We start from the raw sequence: 12,916 nt of genomic DNA, 5'->3' as shown, positions 1-12,916 counted from the left end.
GAAAAAGTAAAAACAGGATTGAAAGTCTATGAAAAAAATAAAATAAAAACTATATCTATCTATATATGTACTGTGTGTGTGTGTGTATATATATATGTATATATATATATATATATATATATATATATATATATATATATATATATATATATATATATATATATATATATATATATTTATACATTTTTTTTTTTTTTTAACAATTGGGAGTTTTACACAAAAATATAATGACTATTCAATTTGAGAATACCTCACCAATAAAAGGTAGTTCTGTAAGTTTATGAGATATTGATAAAATTACATTTTCATATGCTGTTTAGTTACACAGATGTCTTCTATGCACATAAGGCCGAGGGGAGATCTTCTTCTATCTGTTTTTATTTGACAAAACAATTCCAAATTTTTTTTTTGTGTGCCAGTCTATGTCATTTTATTATAAAGGATTTATTGAAATTATTACATGATGCTTGTTCACCTTTTATCTTTTCTATAGTGTTTACACAGGTTCCTAGTATGGAGGAAGAGGCAAAGCCGTGGACGTGTATTAGAAAAACAATGGTGATTTTAAACTGAAAGAACACTTTTCAAGAATTCCTTTGCAGGATCATATAATTTTAGCACAACATTAGCAGAAGTTGCCCAAAGGGTGGCGCTAAAGAGCTGAAAAACCATGCAGTTTTGTGTATGTTGGCTGTATGCTTACTAAGTTCACGGCCAACGCTCTTCGGAAAAAAATTCCACGGATTTGTCCAATGGAAATCCAATCATGTGTACGAGGCTTAGTGGGACTTTTGTCAATTTTTTTTACTTCAATACTTTTTTTCTTTTATTGTTTCCATACAAATACAAAAATAAATTTACAAATCCGTTTTTTTTTTCCATACTTAGTGCATTTCATGTGCATACAGTAGATTAAATACAAACATTAAAAGTGACCATTCGTCCCATTCCTCCCTCCCCCCCTCCCTCCCCCCTATCTTACTTTAAAGTGCATACACGTTTTTAGTTCTGTTCTTTTCCATTGATTATTACCCCATCATTCCTTAATTTAAAGTGAGCGACCTATTTTACATAACCATTGTTCCCATATTGCTTTAAATTTTTTGAGGTTACCTCTTCTAATCCATGTTGCCCTTTCCTTCCCAATTGTGCTATTTATTACGTTAAGCCATTCCTCTACTGTGGGTGGGTTTTGTGCTTGCCATTTTAGTGCTATTAGTTTCCTCGCCTGAAACAGGCATCTTATAACTGCTTCTAATGTGTCCCTCTGCCCCATTCTCTCCTCAATACATCCTAATAGGCAAACCCTGGCTTCAAGTTCCAGGGTGGTACCGAAGGTTGCATTTATAGTGTCCAGAATTCCAACCCAGTATCTATGCAACTTTGGGCATTTCCACATCATGTGGATGAGGTCCCCTGTATCTTGGCATCTGGGACATTTGTCATCTAACTTCCAACCAAATCCATATAATTTCTTTGGGGTATAATCGACCCTATGTAGGAGAAATAAATTGGAGACCCGTTGTGACCGGGCTAATGAGACCCTTATCCCTAGTTCCAGTATCCTATCCCATTGGTCATTCGTTAAAGGTCCAATGTCCTCCTCCCATCTCTGTTTGTTCCTACTCAACTTCTCTTTTCCTATTAACTGATCACTAATCCGTTCGTATAATTCTGATATAAGACCTTTCAGAACCCCCGTCTTGATTAGTCTTTGGAGATTCGTGAGTCTTTGCCAGCTTACCGGCTGTGATTTGAATTGGGCTTGTAATGCGTGTCTAACCTGTAAGTAAGTAAAAAACATAGAGTTTGGAAGGCTAAATTCACTGCTTAGCTCTGAAAAGAGTTTTAATGTGCAACCTGTGTACAGTTGTTCCACTCTGGTTATCCCTCGTTTCTCCCATTCTTTTAGTTTCCCCATAGCCAAAATTTCTTTTAAATTATTGTTATCCCATAATGGGGAATATTCTGTTAATCCTTTATAGCCCAAAGCTGATTTTACTGCTTGCCATATTCTCACCACCATCTTTACTGTTGGATTTTTCACAGAGAATGAGTTGGCTTCTAAGGTCTCTATTACAGATCTATGGGGGGACCCTCTTAGTATCATTTTCACACTCGCGTTTCCTCCCCCCTCTATGCTACATCCCCCCAAATGCTGTAACTGTGCCGCCAAATAATAACTATAGGGATGTGGAACCGCCAACCCTCCTCTATTCGTTGGTAATTGCAACGTTCGGAGACTAATCCTTGCTTTACCCTTTTTCCAAATTAGGGTCCTAAAGAGGGTCTCTATCTTTTTAAACCATTGGTTGTCAATCCATACTGGGGAATTGTGGAGTATATAAAGCAATTGTGGCATCCATATCATTTTAATTAAATTGCTACGACCGGCCACCGATAGTGGCAAATGTCCCCATATATCCGCTTTACTTTTAAATTTACCCAGAAGTGGCACTAAATTATTATTTATGAATTGTTCTGGTTTACGTGTTACCACGATTCCCAGATACTCCATCTTCTCCCCAATTTTTAACTGAGGGATTCCTATCCCATCCATATTACCTACCGGGTCCACTGGTAAGAGTGTTGATTTTTCCCAGTTTATTACCAGGCCCGAGAATCGTCCGAACGCTTCTACCGTTTGAACTGCAATTTTGAGGGAGGTTGTGGAATTGCCCAGAAAAAGGAGGATGTCGTCCGCATAAAGCGCGACTTTCTCCTCCTCTGCTCCTCTCTGGAACCCCTGTATTTCCTGTTTACCTCTAATTGCAATCGCCAAGGGCTCAATTGCCAGGGCGAAAAGGAGAGTGGACAATGGACATCCCTGTCTCGTTCCCCTTTCCAATTCAAAAAACTGTGAAACTTCATTATTTATTTTTATTTTGGCCTTTGGGGAGTTGTATAATAACTTTATCCATTTAATAAAAGATGAACCAAACCCAAACTTCTCCAGAGCGTACCAGAGATAGTCCCACTCCAAACTATCAAAGGCCTTGGTGGCATCCAATGCTAGGATAGATCTATCACCCGCATTCTCAGTTGGAGTCTGTAAGTTTAAGTACAACCTTCTTATGTTTATACTCGTGGACCGATTCGGAATAAATCCAGATTGATCTGGATGTATTAGTTTGTGAATATATTTATTTATTCTCGTTGCCAATACTTTGGCCAAGATTTTTACATCTGAGCAAAGTAAAGATATCGGTCTATACGATGATGTATCTAATTGGTCTTTCCCTTCCTTCTGGAGTACTATAATAATTGCTTCTAACATTGAAGCGGGTAATCTTCCTCCTTCTATCGCCCAGTTCAGCGTTTTTAGCAGTTCCGGGAGCAGCACCTCACCGTATTGTTTATAAATCTCCGCTGGTAGGCCATCTGGCCCTGGGGACTTTTGATTAGAAAGTTCTTTAACTGCCTGCTGTAGTTCCAATAATGTGATTGGGGATTCCATAGCGTTTCTATCCTCCTCTAATAGAACTGGGATTCCTATTTCTCTAAAATATTCCTCCATTTGCACTCTAGCTTCCCCCTTTCTTGATCTATACAGATCTTTGTAATATACTGCAAACATATCCACTATTACAGATGTTTCAGATGATATCCCACCTCCTATCGTCCTAACTGCGGGAACACTCGAGGGCGCCATATTAGTTTTTGCTAGAAGGGCCAGAGTATGACCCACACTTTCCCCCTCTGAAAAGGCACTCTGCTGCTGAAATAGGCGCTTGTTTTCAACTTTCTTATTTATCACCAACTTATATTCCTGTTGCTTCTCCAGCCATAACCTTTGTTTAATCAGAGTTGGATTTTCCACATATTGCTTTTCAGCCTCTAGAACCTCTTGCCTGATTTTCTCCTCCCATTCCCTCGAGTTCCTCTTGATCTTAGCTACCTGCTGAATCAATATACCCCTGAGGAACGCCTTCAGGGCGTCCCACACCACTCCCCCTGATGCCGTCCCTGTATTGAAGTCCAGGAATTCTCTTAATTTAATGCCGATTTCTTCTGGCTTCCCCATCACTTCAAGCCAAAAGGGACTTATTTTCCAATTACTTGGAAGGGGTTTTTTCCCTATGCTCAGTGATAACACCAGAGGGGAATGATCAGAAACCCCTCTTGGATAATAGGATATTTTACTAACTGCTTGTAAACTTGCACAGTTTCCCAGTGCCATGTCTATTCTTGATAATGTGGAATATGTACTTGAGAAACAGGAGTACTGCCGCACATCTGGATATTTCACCCTCCAAATGTCCCACCACCCGACCTCTTCCAAAAATGGACTCAAGTGCCCTTCTCCTAGCCCTGGGCTCCGTGTCCCCGGTGGAAATCTGTCCATCGTTCTATTTAGCACGTTGTTTAAATCTCCAACCACTAATACCGGGATATTTACCTTATTTACCACAAATTCCGTTAATTTATATAGCACCTCCATCTTAAACGGAGGGGGTATATAAATATTCGCCAGTACATATGGTACATTTTCTATCAAACAGTGCAGAAAAATATAGCGACCCAGTTCATCTATTCTTGACTCTATACATGTAAATGCAACACCTGTTTTTACCACTATGCTCACTCCTCTGGAGTAAGAAGAGTGAACAGAATGGTATTGATACTTTTTTTTATTGACCAATTTTAGCTTTGTTTCATTAGTCAAATGGGTTTCTTGAATGCATATCACCTCCACCCCATAGCACTCCAGGGTAGTAAAAATTGCAGCTTTTTTCACTGGGTCCCCCATCCCCCTGACATTCCAGGAGCCTATATTTATCATTTTAGGTCTCATGCCTGGCCTCATAAACATAATTTACAAAAATAACCCGTTTCCCAGTGGGATTAATTACATTCCCTTCTCTTATGCTTAATACGTGATACACAATGCTCGCAAATTTGTGGAACTTTCCGTAGCTGCATTTTAACATTATAGCCCCAGTGAGAGCATATCGAACAAAAGAAAAAGCCTCTAAAAAGCAAACAAAGAAACTATATGCCACTTTAAATATACCTAAGAAAAAAAAACAATTAAATGTGCCTTCGAGTGCATTCCCTTCACTTGTGCTCAATAAATGATACGTGATACTCGTACTTTGATGCAACTTTACCCCCCATGGCATGGGGTTCCCCCAAAAATCCATACCAGACCCTTATCCGAGCACGCAACCTGGCAGGCCACAGGAAAAGAGGGCGCCCCCCATCTAAACCATACCAGGCATCACCACAACCACTCTAAAGTGGGCACAGTTCACATGATTTTTAGAGATGAATACTTGAATAAGACAGCACGTGGGGTGGTCCCAGAGTACTTACACTAATAAAGACACAGGTTGGACCAAGGAAACTCCAAACAAGACTTGGATGAAGCCAGCAACTAGAGAAGATGATAAAAGCATAAAGAACTTAAAAAGTGTAGGAAAGCAATCTGGACAGTCACGAAACACAAAACCAAAAAACACAGTGGTGATCAAATACCACCAAAAGAAAGCTCTATTTGTGGGAAAAAAATGATATAACTTTATTTTGTGTACAGCGTCACATTACCACGCAATTTTCAGTTAAAGTAACACAGTGCCGAATAGCGAAAAAATGGCCTGGTCATTAAGGGGGGGTAAATCTTTTGGAAGACAAGGGGTTATTGTATGTGCTATTTGCGCTACACCATTTTTTTTTTGTAGACATGTGCAATTTGTTTATTTCCGAATTCGTTTTTCGGCAAAATTCTGCATTTTCATTTATTTTTTAAAACAACATTTTGAAATGAAATTAGAAAGAATGAATATCCGAAAATTTGAATATCGGAATGAACGAAAATCCGAAAATATGAACAAAAATCCGAAAATTCAAAAATCCGAAAGAACGAACATTTGGATAATTTTGTTTTTCGTATTGTCTATTATAATTAAATTATTAACCATTATTATAGTTTTTAAATTATTATTTATATTTATTAATAATAAATAATAATCATAAAAACTATAATAATAGTTATAAACTCTTTATAGGTATTGGAATTTCCTATAGGGACGAGTCTTGTGCTTTGAGGATCGGCAGATTAGGTAAGTATATTTCCGCTCTTCTCACCCCTAGACAAAACAAGCCCCATTGCATGGGGAAATAAAAATCCTAACATTCTTCTTTAAGCATTTAACTGAAAATAACTTACATTAATCAGATTTTAATCTTTAATGTTTTAGTACAATTTTTTCACAAAAATTTCAAAGAACTAATCTTTATATTCTTATATAATACATACATATTATACATTGTACATAAATTCCTTTCCAACAATGGTTAAGCAAAACAATTTCCTTAAACTCTTCAGACCCGGGCCATAGAAAAAAGATGGCCACAAGGTGGCTCTTAAAAGCCGGGCTGCCGTCTTTTTACGGCCTCGGGTCCTCCGGCCACTGGGGGGCGTGCCCGCCCCGCCGGCGGTGCGTGCGTGCCCGGCGCGTCACTGAGATGCCGATGCGCGTAAACACAGAGTTCCACGTCCTGTCAGGGAGTGTGGAGACCGATGCTGTGTCCCTTGTACATAGGGACACAGATTGGTCACCTCCCCCAGTCAGTCCCCTAGTTAGAATCACTAGTAGGGAACACATTTAACCCCTTCCTTGCCCCTTAGTGTTAACCCCTTCCCTGCCAGTCACATTTATACAGTAATCAGTGCATATTTATAGCACTGTTCGCTGCATAAATGTGAATGGTCCCAAAAATGTGTCAAAAGTGTCCGATGTGTCCGCCATAATATCGCAGTCCTGACAAAAATTGCAGATCGCCGCCATTACTAGTAAAAAAAAAAGATAAAAAAAAATGTCAGAATTCTATCCCCTATTTTGTAGACGCTATAAATTTTGCGCAAACCAATCACTATACGCTTATTGCGATTTTTTCCCCCCAAAATATGTAGAAGAATACATATCGGCCTAAACTGAGAAAAATATTGGGATATTAATTATAGCAAAAAGTAAAAAATATTGTGTTTTTTTTTTCAAAATTGTCGCTTTTCTTTTGTTTATAGCGCAAAAAATAAAAGCCACAGAGGTGATCAAATACCACCAAAAGAAAGCTCTATTGTGGGAAAAAAAGGATGTAAATTTTGTTTGGGACCCACGTCGCACGACCGCGCAATTTTCATTTAAAGCGACGCAGTGCCGAAAACTGAAATTTAGCCTGGGCAGGAAGGGGGTATATGTGCCCAGTAAGCAAGTGGTTAATGTGGAGCTTCTATGTTAACAAAGTTTTACTGTACAGGACCTAAGATGTGGTTCTTAATGTTCCTGCACAAAGGTCTATAGCTGTATTATTGTGTTCAGTTTCCCTGCTGCATTTAACATGTACACTGGTTCTTTCGTCTGCATTACTTCAATAATAAATGTGTAAATGAAAAATGTGTGTTTTGTCGATTTCCAGCTATTACTGTAAATATTAAAGCAATTGTTTTTGAAGTTTCATCTTAATGAGCTTCTGAAACTAGTTTTATCACCAAAATTTTAGTATGCAAGTTATTTTTTTAATCTAGTACTGTATGTATTTGGAACCAACATATATTGGCCCGGATTCACAAAGCACTTGCGCCGACATATCTCAAGATACGTCGACGTAAGTACAAATGTGCCCCGTCGTATCTATGCGCCGACCCACAAACTAAGGTACGCCTAAAAATAGGCTTCATCCCACCGACGTAACTTGCCTACGCCGTCGTAGAGTGGGCGCATATTTACGCTGGACGCATGGTGGCGCTCACATAGATCAGCTATTCAAGAATGCAAATGTGGAAAATACGGCGATTCACGAACGTACGTGCGCCGGGCGCATGCTATGCGCGGTTTGTGTAAGTTGTACGTCCGGTGTAAAGTTAAGCCTCATAAAGCAGGTGTATCCCAGCAGCAGACATGCAAAGGTCTGCACCAGGGAACACAAGCCGGCTTATTTTACGTAGTTTACATTGTACGTGAATATGGCTGGGCGTAGGTTACGTTCACGCTGTAGGCAGTGATCTAGCGTATCTTAGGAAGTTGTTCCGACGTGATTGTGAGCATGCGCACTGGGATGGGAATTACCAAAAGTATTGGGACGCCTGCCTTTACACGCATATGAACTTTAATGACATCCCAGTCTTAGTCCTTAGGGGTCAATATTGAGTTGGCCCACACTTTGCAGCTATAACAGCTTCAACTCTTCTGGAAAGGGTCTCCACAAGGTTTAGAAGTGTGTCTATAGGAATATTTGACCATTCTTCCAGAAGCGCATTTGTGAGGTCAGGTACTGATGTGGGTCAGAGGGTCTGGCTCGCAGTCTGTGCTCTAATTCCTCTATTTTATCAAAGGTGTTCTATCGGCTTGAGGTCAGGACTCTCTACAGGCCAGTCAAGTTCCTGCACCCCAAACTCTATCATCCATGTATTTATGGACCTTTCTTTGTGCATGGGTCCAAATCATTTGGTGGAGGGGGGATTATGGTGTGGGGTTGTTTTCCAGGGATTGGGCTTGGCCCCTTAGTTCCAGTGAAGGGAACTCTTAAGGCATCAGCATACCAAGACATATTGGACAGTTTTATGCTCCCAACTTTTTGGAAACAGTTTTGGGATGGCCTCTTCCTGTTCCAACATGACTGGCTTGTTTTTTTACCTTACTTAATTTTTAATTAGTTCTTAAAACACACCTTTTACATTTTAAATATTGTGTAATCTAGACAAAACATTTAAGGCATGTACAGATTTGATGCTATACTTTTAAAGAGTTTGACATCTTTTGGAACTTTGAAAACCTGCACAAGGCAGTTGCCATACATTTGAGGCCCATCAGGACAAAAGGGCACCACCAGTGACAAGAATTTTTCCAAGTCACTACAAAGCAATGCAATGGCATTCAAAGGTAAGAATGAACATTTAACAAATTATTTTCACATGCTTTAAATGTTGCTTAAAATACTTTTCAAAAGGTTTATTTTATTTTCTGAATAATATATTTATAATAAATATACTTATGTCCTTTGTATACACCTATTGAGACAACTCACTTGTGCTCGTGCAAAGTTTGCATGTACTGCATTCTGCAGAACCCAACCCAGATGCAGAGTAAGGGACCGCCGGCTGTAATGCCACGTACACACGACCGTTTTTTGCAATGTAAAAAATATTTTTTTTTTTAATGTCATTAAAAACGATCGTGTGTGGGCTCCAGAGCATTTTTCACGACGTAAAAATGGGCATTAAAAATTTAGAACATGCTCTAAATTTTCGCGTTGTTTTAAACATTGTCGTAAAAAATGGTCGTGTGTAGGCTTTAACGACATGAAAAAATCGTGCATGCTCAGAGGCAAGTTATGAGACGGGATCGCTCATTCTGGTAAAACTACCATTCGTAATGGAGATAGCACATTCATCACGCTGTAGACTGAAAAGCACAAATCATCTCTCACCATAGTTTTACTAACACGAAATCAGCGAAAGCAGCCCCAAGGGTGGCGCCATCCAAATGATACTTTCCCTTTATAGTGCCGTCGTACGTGTTGTACGTCACCGCGCTTTGCTAGAGCATTATTTTTTTCACGATCGTGTGTAGGCAAGGCCGGCTAAAACAATAATCGGGTTGAAAAAAACTTTGTTTTTTCTAGACCATTAAAAACTGTCGTGTGTATGCGGCATTAAGCTTAAAAACTGTTTTGTAACACACAATGTAGGTTTCTCCCATCCCTTTTGAAGTTTTTCAGAAGATCTTCATGTTTTCAACTTTGTTGTTGTAGATAAAGCCAACTTAATTTTTCCAGTTTATAGACCATGGCCCGGATTCAGAGAGCAATTGCGTCTGCGTAACCATAGTTACGCAGCGCAATTGCTTACTTGCGCCGGCGTAACGACTTCTCCTGATTCAGAGAGCTCGTTATGCCGACTACAGCCTAAGATATGCGTGGCATAAGGCTCTTATGCCCTCATATCTTAGGCTGCATTCTTACGCAGGCCGCTAGGTGGCGTTCCCGTAGTGGTCAGCGTAGAGTATGCAAATTGCATACTAACGCCGATTCACTACGGTACGCGCGCCCTGCGTACGCAGTTTACGTCGTTTGCGTACGGCGTGTTTAGCGTAAGGCTGCCCCTTCTAATAGCAGGGGCAGCCAACGCTAAAGTATACCCGTCGTTCCCGTGTCGCGAAATTTGAAATTTACGTTGTTTGCGTAAGTGAATCGTGAATGGCGCTGGACGCCATTCACGTTCACTTTGAAGCAAATGATGTCCTTGCGACGTCATTTACCGCAATGCACGTCGGGATAGTTTCCCGATGGAGCATGCGCCCTACGATCGGTGCGGGAACGCGCATAATTTAAATGATTCCCGCCCCCTACGGGATCATTTAAATTGCGCGCGCTTACGCCGGGCATTTTGCCGGAGCGCCCACGCAATTTACGGAGCTACTGCTCCGTGAATCGCGGGTAGCGCAGAAAATTTGCGGGGGCGCAGGGCAAAAACGGTGCCCTGCGCCTACGTAAAAAAAGCGCAAGGCTACCTGAATCTGGGCCCATAGGTTTCCGTTAGGAATACATACGTATTCCTAACGGAAAAACATTTTTTGCCTAAAATTAATGGGCCAGATCCACGAAGCAGTTACGCTGGGGTATCTATTGATACGCCGCGTAACTTCTAGGTTGCTCCGGCGTATCTTTGTTTTGTATCCACAAAACAAGATACGCCTGAAGCTGGGCTAGATCCGACTGGCGTACGTCTTAATACGCCGTCGGATCTAAGGTGCATTTTTACGTTAGCCGCTAGGTGGCGCTTCCGTCGATTTCCGCGTCGAGTATGCAAATTAGCTAGATACGCCAATCCAAAAATGTACGCCCGGCCGGCGCATTTTTTACGTCGTGTCCGTAAGGCTTTTTTTTTCGGCGTAAAGTTACCCCTGCTATATGAGGCGTAGCCAATGTTAAGTATGGACAGCGTCGAATTTTCCGTTGTGTACGTCGTTTGCGTAAAACGTTCGCGAATAGGGCTTTGCGTAGAATTTCGTTCACGTCGATAGCATTGGCTTGTTGCGGGTTAATTTGGAGCATGCGCACTGGGATACCCCCACGGACGGCGCATGCGCCGTTAAAAAAAAACGTAATTTATGTGGGGTCAATAGGAATTACCATAAAACACGCCCACATCTTATCCATTTGAATTGCGTGCCCTTACGCCGACACAGTTACACTACGCCGCCGTAACTTACGGCGCAAATTCTATGTGGATACGGAAAATACGCTGTAAGTTACAGCGGCGTAGTGTATCTGAGATACACTACGCCGGACTTACGAATGCGGTGCGCTACGTGGACCTGGGCTAATGTCTGCAAGGTAGACAGACAGAACAGTGTAATGATTCTGTTAAAAAACAAGTAAATACCTATTAAATTCCTTCATCTACAGTACAGACCAAAAGTTTGGACACACCTTCTCATTCAAAGAGTTTTCTTTATTTTCATGACTATGAAAATTGTAGGTTCACACTGAAGGCATCAAAACTAAATATAAAAATAAATAAAATATATTTCATATTCTAGGTTCTTCAAAGTAGCCACCTTTTGCTTTGATTACTGCTTGGCACACTCTTGGCATTCTCTTGATAAGCTTCAAGAGGTAGTCACCTGGCGCAGCACCCCATCACTCTCCTTCTTGGTCAAATAGCCCTTACACAGCCTGGAGGTGTGTTTGGGGTCATTGTCCTGTTGAAAAATAAATGATGGTCCAACTAAACGCAAACCGGATGGAATAACATGCCACTGCAAGATGCTGTGGTAGCCATGCTGGTTCAGTATGCCTTCAATTTTGATTAAATCCCCAACAGTGTCACCAGCAAAGCACCCCCACACCATCACACCTCCTCCTCCATGCTTCACGGTGGGAACCAGGCATGTAGAGTCCATCTGTTCACCTTTTCTGCGTTGCACAAAGACACGGGGGTTGGAAACAAAGATCTCAAGTTTGGACTCATCAGAACAAAGCACAGATTTCCACTGGTCTAATGTCCATTCCTTGTGCTCTTTAGCCCAAACAAGTCTCTTCTGCTTGTTGCCTTTCTTTAGCAGTGGTTTCCTAGCAGATATTCTACCATGAAGACCTGATTCACACAGTCTCCTCTTAACAGTCCTAGAGATGTGTCTGCTACTTTGAAGAACCTAGAATATGAAATATATTTTCAGTTGTTTCACACTTTTTTGTTATGTATAATTCCACATGTGTTAATTCATAGTAGGGTTGTCCCGATACCACTTTTTTGAGACCGAGTACAAGTACCGATACTTTTTTTCAAGTACTCACCGATACCGAATACCGATAATTTTTCTAATGTCATGTGACAGTGGCGTTTTTTTTTTTTTTTTTTTACAGTGATATATATATTTTTTTTTTAGAGGGGGGGGGGGGGGGGTAGTGGATTGTCAGTGTTTTTTTTTTTTCAATTACTATTTACATTTTATTTTTTAAATTATTTATTGTAATTTTTTTTTTTCGTATTTTTAATCAGCCCTGTTGGGGGGGCTTTGGTGAGATTTCAGGGGTCTTAACAGACCTCTGACATCTCCCCTTTGAGACAGGGAAAGGGACTAGGGACACGGATTCCCCTGTCCCTTTCTCATCAACCTCAAATGCGCTGGAAATGAATGAGTGAAGACAGCCGCTTCTCTTCATTCATAAACTGAAACATTGTAAACACAGTTTACGATGTTTCAGTTATGTGAATGGACAGAGTCAGTGATCCGTGACTCTGTCCATTCGGAACAGTATGGAGCAGGGTTTTCTACCGCCGCTCTCAATCCTGACAGTTTCAGGGGGACACGGAGGGAGAAGGAAACAGCATGGGGGACATGGAGGAGAAGGAAAACACCGGCGGGGGACACAGAGGGAGAAGGAAACAGCTTGGGGGACACGGAGGAGA

General features: G+C 40.8%; 1 protein-coding gene across 1 annotated transcript in view; it reads right to left on the bottom strand.

The window, feature by feature from the left end:
- LOC120933233 (adhesion G protein-coupled receptor E1-like) overlaps positions 1-12,916 on the bottom strand; it is a 74,370-nt gene that overhangs the window by 14,528 nt on the left and 46,926 nt on the right. The window contains exon 11 of the mRNA XM_040346328.1: positions 5,317-5,377. Coding sequence (XP_040202262.1) covers positions 5,317-5,377 — 61 coding nt within the window. The remainder of the gene's footprint in view (positions 1-5,316; positions 5,378-12,916) is intronic.

Source organism: Rana temporaria, chromosome 3 (genome assembly GCF_905171775.1).
Source record: "Rana temporaria chromosome 3, aRanTem1.1, whole genome shotgun sequence".
Taxonomy (NCBI): domain Eukaryota; kingdom Metazoa; phylum Chordata; class Amphibia; order Anura; family Ranidae; genus Rana; species Rana temporaria.
Note: the sequence above shows the minus strand (reverse complement) of the source record. Positions and strands in the feature narration are given on the sequence as shown.